This window comes from Nansenia antarctica (genome assembly GCF_963989245.1).
Source record: "Nansenia antarctica genome assembly, chromosome: 2".
Classification (NCBI taxonomy): Eukaryota; Metazoa; Chordata; class Actinopteri; order Argentiniformes; family Microstomatidae; genus Nansenia; species Nansenia antarctica.
The window spans coordinates 6,447,022-6,454,521 of record NC_137675.1 but is presented as its reverse complement, the minus strand read 5'-3'; the positions used below and the strand labels follow the sequence as shown (position 1 = coordinate 6,454,521).

General features: G+C 41.5%; 1 protein-coding gene across 1 annotated transcript in view; it reads left to right on the top strand.

Moving 5' to 3' along the window:
* Nucleotides 1-1,400: 1,400 nt before the first annotated feature.
* c1qtnf6b (C1q and TNF related 6b) overlaps nt 1,401-7,500 on the top strand; it is a gene marked incomplete at both ends in the record, with an annotated part of 11,337 nt that continues 5,237 nt past the window's right edge. The window contains one exon of the mRNA XM_080522618.1: nt 1,401-1,605. Coding sequence (XP_080378744.1) covers nt 1,401-1,605 — 205 coding nt within the window. The remainder of the gene's footprint in view (nt 1,606-7,500) is intronic.

The window sequence follows — 7,500 nt, the reverse complement described above, 5'->3', positions numbered from 1 at the left end:
CAAAGCTTTGTTCTGATATGTGGTACCGCCTTAGAGGGTTTTTTGATTGAAACCCAAGGCTGTACCACATATCAAAACAAGGCTTTGGAGAGCAGTGTTTCGGTGAGGAGCCTGGGTTGAATTCATCATGAATTCTAAAGCTTTGGGTTAGAAGTGGGTTGAATACCGTAAATTCCTTGAATTGTAGGGTTAGGGATGGGGTGAATCCAAAACCAAAGCTTTAGAATTTATGATGAGTTGAATTGCGCTAAACTCTTTTGATCTTGTGACCAGTAGCACTGTAGTCTTTATGGGGACAGTTAAAGATGAGATTTATGTTTTGACAACCTCTGGGTTATTTCGCCTGGTGAAACCTTTTTTCTGGAGGCAGTCATTTGTTTGACTCAACTGCATTGAGGAGAAACGTTTCCCTGGGCTTCAACTCTCTCTCTCTCTCTCTCTCTCTCTCTCTCTCTCTTTCTCTCTCTCCCCCCCCCCCCTCTCTCTCTCTCCCTCTCCTTCATCCCTCTCTCCTCCCTGTACTGGACCTCCTGACTCCAGGCGCGAGACAGTGATGTAACACACTTGGGCTTCCACCATGACGAGGTCCTCCTCAATGCCAAACCCAATTACGCTCCACTGATTCATCCCTGAACTAAAACAACGCGTGTGTGTGTGTGTGTGTGTGTGTGTGTGTGAGTGTGTGTGGGTGCATGCGTATGTGTGTGTGTATATGTGCCTGTGTGTGTGTGTGTGTGTGTGTGTGCGTACGAGCGTGTGTGTGTTATATACGCTTCAAATTGACAGAGACAGATGAGAACCATGACCTCTGTGCCAATAATGGGGAGAGAGAGAGAGAGAGAGAGAGAGAAACAAAGTGAGAGAGAAGTGAGAGAAGTGTGAGAGAGAGAGAGAGAGAGAGAGAGGGGGGGGGGGTAATATTGAGTTTGGCCCTGTGTTCCACTAACAGATGTCCTCCTAGCAAAACCGTGAGCGGTCCTCCAATGTTCCCAGGGAACGTTCCCATTCCCAGCCACCTGCTCAGAGCTCACACCCTCACACCCTGCGGACACGTGCCTGACATGCATGTCTGTGACCTCATGTGGGCTCACCCCGCCTCGCCGTATGATGTCCATGTTTTTATATCTAATAAGTGAGTCCAGGTGTGGCTGCGAGCAGGTAGGTTGGGTGACGTCCATGTTTAAATTTCACACACACGCAGGCATGCACACACACACATACTCACTCACCAAATAGTTTGAGCAGGTTGTGTATGCGAGCCAATACTAAACTAAAATCATCCGGCTGCCCCTAACCTCATCCATCATTCTCTCTCTCTCTCTCTCTCTCTCTCTCTCTCTCTCTCTCTCTCTCTCTCTCTCTCTCTCTCTCTCTCTCCCTCCCTCCCAGGTGTGGTAGCAATGTTGGTGGGGGTGTGTCTGTCTGTCCTGCTCCTCCCTCTGGTGTTAGGTGTCCCCTCCCCCTCCAGACCTCCCAGACTCTGCAGGCGATGTTGCGACCAGCTGGACCCCCCAGAATACCCCTCTTCTTCCCGCCAGGCTGCCGGCCCGGCGCCCAATCAGATGCCCGAGGTCCGGACCTTCATCAACATGACCATCCTCAAAGGTACCACTTTGTAACGGTTGTAACGGAGGTGGTTCAGAAGCGCGGTCCTCTTCTGTGGACCAGTTTGGTAGAGCGTGGCGCTCACGAAGCCTAGGTTGTGGGTTCGATTCCTGTCGGGACCATGCAGTATGTGACAGTTGCTGGTATTTTGGGGAACCAGTAGCCGAACTCATTTTTCGACAGATTGTAAGCTTTCAAATGATATGTCATACATTGAAATTTAAAAAAAAAAAAAAAAAGACGATATGCGTATTTGAATGTTGGTACAACTCAAATCAACTAACAGAGAAAATCCCCATTCAAAGTTTTTCTTTGTCACTTCCAACTTTTCACAGGCAGGTAATGGCTGGTTAACTCCACGCCCGGCCCAACTACTCCCCCAGGACAAACACAAGACTTATGATTTTTTTATTGCCATGTGTGCCAAAAGTTTATGACATCCCATTATACATACTTATATATAAGTACAAGAGAGTCAAATTCTTATGGCTTCAGATCCAGTCGACATTGCAGCAGCATAACAAAACAAAATGGCACTATTTATGAAAGGATACAATAAGGCAAGATACAATTAAGCAATACAATAATAGAATAGTCATAGACTTTGGTGTTTTTTTTCTCATGCAAAACAGTGTATATTTATTGATTTATTGATACCGTCGTGGAAGATATACTAATTTCCTGGGCCATATTCCACAAAGCTCGATAAAGTTCTAAGCCTCGATAAAGTTCTAAGCCTCGAAAATGTTAGCTTGCGTTTGGTGCCATCAATGTGGCTCAAATAATTCGCTGCTTGGTTGAGCTCCTTCTGAGACCAGGCTAAAACACAGGCTATAGTCATCCGTGCGTCAAAAAAGGCTCACAGGCGGAAACTAAACCCAGAACGACAGTTCCTCATGTGTCATTTAGGAAATATTAGTTCCCACTTCACACGAGATAGATAGATTAGATAGTTTGACTGTGTGATAGATAGATAATTTGATATTTTGAAAGTGTGATCGATCGATAGATAGTTTGATTGTGTGATAGATAACTTGATATTTTGAAAGTGTGATAGATAGATCGATAAAGAAAAGAGTGTAAAAAAAAAAGAAGTAATTGTCTCAACTTGCATTGCTGTCATCACAGCGGTCTGGCTAGCGTAGTGGTTAAGGCAGCCGACTTGAGTTCCAAAGGTTGCGAGTTCGAGACTTGATTAAGTCATTTTTTTTTTTTTTTTACATTTAACCGAAGATTTCATGCAAAGGTTTCAAACACCATTGTAATCGTGTCAGTTCTTGTAAATTAGCCTGCACCATAATTTTATAGCCTACAATACTTTTTTAGATGAGATTTTAGATTAGATTCAGACAACGAAATGCAGTAAAAAGTGCGCCTGAAGAGGGATTCGAACCACTGATATAAAATGACGATTAAATCCTATGGCAGCAGTCAATACCACTAGGCCATTGTGGCGATATGACGGTTTGTAGCCTGCTGCTGATATCACCACAGTAGTAAATATTCATTTATTAAAATATGAACATATAACAATAACTGGGGCTAGTATGACCTACGCATTTAATCGGTCAGCAATTTCTTGCCAAACCATTTCCCTCGCCTTGTTAATTGCGGCAGTATTGCACTATTTTACATCTTATTTTTCCGTCTTCATAAAAAATCAATAATTCGGAATGCTGCGCAAATGTAGTACCCCTGCAGAGTGGAGTATCTTCATTTCGACAGATCGACTCTTCTGGGCTGCGTATGTCTGCGTGCACGCGCCCATATCGAAGATTTGTAAGCCTGTCTTCTGTGAACACTGATGACACAAGGCTGATCCTCATTCGAGGAATCACCTGAGGCTTGAAATCCAATCTCGCGTTCCCTGAGCGCCGCATTTATTTATAGCGCCGCTATACTGATCCACCTTTAGTGGAATGGACCCCTGTAGAGTAGCTTCTTGTGTCTTCTTGTGTATCTTGTTGTGACATTTTTGTTTATCCCCCGCCCCTTCGTCACTTTGATTGGTTTCTTAAAAAAAATAAAAATAAACACCCTCGCTTACGTTGCTGACAAATATTTAGAGATCGTAAAAAAACACTTGTTTGTTATATCGAGTGGGTACAAAAAAGAACATCATATTTTGTTGAAAACAAAGCTATTTTTAGGATAGCTTGTAATATGCGCCGCCATCTTTTTGCTGTCTCCGATATATATATATATATAATTTAGCTTTGACACGAACTTGCAGTGCGAGATTGGTCTGTCGTTTTCCTTTCCCAATGACGACAGGAGGGCTGAATGTCAATATCAAACGTGTTTATTTGTTTCTGAATTGTTGATATTCCAGGGGAGTGTTGGATATGCATGCTATAAATACAGTGCTGCTTGAAAGTTTGTGAACCCGATGGGGATGGTCATTATTTTTGGTATAAAATCTTAAAATAACTTAAAGGTAAAATCTTTATCTAAACCCCAATTCATAATAAAGACATTCCAAATAAAGGACACAAACAAAAAAATCGGAGTGGTTTATTTAACAAAAACTAGCAAAAATGTGTGAATCTCCTCAATCAGTAGCGTGTGACACCTCCATTAGCAGACTAATCAGTCTCTGACATCTGACATCTGACATCTGTTTTGTGAAACAAATGTTTGCCTTACAGAACTCAGCCAATTGAGTGTGGTCTGAGGGGTGTCTGGCATGAACTGCCCACTTCAGGTCCTGCCACAGCATCTCAGTTGGATTTAGGTCAGAACTTTGACTTTTAACTTTGCCAATCCAAAATATAAATCTTCTTTCTACAGAGCCTTTCTTTGGTAGATTTGCTTGAATGCTTTGGGTCGTTGTCTTGTTGGAAGACCTATTTTCAGCCCAGCTTTAGCTCCTTGACTGATGGCTTGACGTTCTGTTCAAGAATTTCCTGGTATACCTCATCTAGTCATTTAGGTTCAGAGGAGGAAAAGCAGCCCCAGGTCATGACATTCCCACCACCATGCGTGACTGTTGGGATAAGGTTCTTTTGATGGTAGGCAGTGTTGGGTTTTCACCAAACATAGTGCTTTTGATTGTGACCAAATTCAATTTTGAAGTTATCTGTCCAAAGAATGGACTTCCAGAAACCTTCAGGCTTGTCCAGGTGGTCTCCGGCAAAGTTAAGACGTGCAGTTTGGTTCTTTTTTTGACAGCAGAGGCTTCTTCCTAGTAAAACACTCCTATGAATGCCATTTCGAGTCAGTGTTCAGTGCACAGTTACCTGAGATGCAGCAAGGGAGGTCTGCAAATCTCTAGATGTTATGTTTGGGTTGGCTTTTACCTGATTTATAATTGTTCTAGTGGCTCTTGGGGATATTTTGCAAGGGTGTCCACTTCTAGGCTGAGTTGCTGTCATGTTAAATGCTCTCCATTTGTAAATGATTTGCTTCTGATGTCCTCTGAGATCTCCTTTCCTCTCGGCATGGTGTGTTTTGCATTCACCTGTCTGAGTAACACAAAACTGACCAGGTTTCTTATCTCTATTGCTCAGAGTCCCGCCCAAACTCTTTCCTGAAGATCTCTCCTTTGAATGGTTCATTTGGGACCCAATTATTTACCCACCTGATTCTACTTCCGTACTTGATTTAACCAATTTTATTTTTGCACTTGCACTAATTTCTTTATAATTTAGTTTTTCTAACTAGTTTTTCTAGTTTTTCTACGCATGATTTCCTCTAAACCAATATATGGTATTGGTAAATATAAACCTGTTATGTCAGATATAAAAGACTGATTCTGTTAATTAAATAAAGATTGCATGGTAAAAACTGAAAACAGATATAATTGTACACATACTTTCAAGCAGCACTGTATATATACATACAAATATAAAACTTGAGTGCAAATAGCGGGTAAAAAAAAATCATGCAAGGACATGATATTAATTCTAACAACAAATCTATGGGTTACAATTCAGCACACATACATTAAATTAAAATCACAACCTATAGCATTGTTATGCTCATCAAATAACAACAAAATAACAATAAATAATAAAAACGGCAGTAACACAAATGGACATAAAAGCGTATCCTACAGACCGTTGCTGTCTTTAGCGGTCTGCAATGTAGCGTTAGGCACTGTACCCCTTCTGTTTAGTTAGTCTGTTTAGTTCATTAGGCTATTCTAGGTTTTCTGTCCCAGAAAAACAAGCATGTTCACCGTTTCAGGCTTCAGCAGCCACGTAACGGACTTACAACTCTGCCTGCTGTGCTGAGCCCGCGCAGCGCGCACTAGGTGGTGAAGGTGGTGAACTTGTGGCATACGCACACAAGTACTTCACAGTACATCAGTGGGTTACAGCAGCCGAGATGGTGACATCAATTTGACATACATTGTTTGCTATCACCTTGTTCATGCAAATCCTACACACAGCCTCGTCAACATCTGCTGGCTCGTCGTTGTCATTCGGTCAGAAACCGAAATGCGTCCATATTCCCCGCTCTGAGGAGAAGCTGTCACGTGAAACGTCTTTTTAGACAGGTAAATTATTTGACAAATGACATTGTTTACAGAAATCACTTTCATCTATTTTGTTGCTATTTTCAGAGACCCCAGTTTACGGTTTAACTGTAAAACCGTCCAACTCTACCCCAGAGACTACATTAACTTGTGGAAACATAACGTGATCTTAGAATGATAAGGTTCTTCTATCTCTGTTTAGGGTAGTTCAGAGATATTGAGCGTCAAAGTTTTTACATTCCATTATGTTTTGTGAGATAGAACCTTTGTATTTTATGAATTACTAACTCAAAAATGTCAACATTTTACCTAGCCCTAACCTTAACCTTACCTAACCCTAACCTTATAATTCTAACGTCACAATAACATAATCTGACTCCCTTAAAAGAGCAGAGGTATGCAACACTCCACCATGGTTGCGAGTTACACTTTGCCCTTATAACCAGGGGTGCACATAACTTTTTGGGGCCAGTGCTCAGAGGAGCACCTAGGGATGCTGCTTGGTGCTCCCCGAGCTCGCGAGTCACGACCCGTCCCACAGGATGGATGAAAAAGGGATACATGGATAACTTATATTAGCAAAACGACATTTATTCATAAATAAAGATGAACGAACAAATGATTGTGTGCAAAACAAAATAAACAAATGCAAAATCAAATGACTGCTCTTTAAGCATGAAAGTCTGTCAGACTCCTTTAAACACAATGAAATCAACTGACATCTCTTTAAGCACTAACTGAATGTCTGTTCTTTAAACACACTGAAATAAACGGACATCTCTTTAAGCACTGCTCTGTTCTGTAAACACTGAAATCAACTTTTCAACAAAAAGTTACAGCCTAAGCATGTATTTATGCTACAAGCTTAATCGTCATCATCACTGCTCTCTTGACTGCTGTAAATTATCACTGTCCTCAATTTCAACCATGGTAGAGGATGTATTTTTTGTGATCAACTTTTTTTTTTTCATTATTTTTTTTTTTGGGTGCGCAAAAGCGCCATCATGCGGCTGATCTGCCGCGCAGCATGCATTTTGGCGACGCATGCGCACTGGCGCACGAGTTATGTGCACCCCTGCTTATAACATTGTATTGTAATGTAATGTTGTTTAACTTCAGACAGGGAGCGATATCAGAGTGTCTGTGGCTCTAGAGATGGGTGTCAATGCTTATTAGCATGTGCTACACAGATACTGATTAGTATGACCACTGACCACTGATCAGAAACGGATAGGCCTCTCTCAGTCATGAGAGAAAAAGCCCTGTTGGGACGGAATTAGTATTATCTGGAGACCTCTGGTCATTTTGTGACGTTAGAATTATACAGTATATCTCAAAAGTGAGTACACCCTTTAGATTTTTGCAAATATTCTGTCATATCCTTTCAGGGGATAACACTATCTTAATGAAACTTT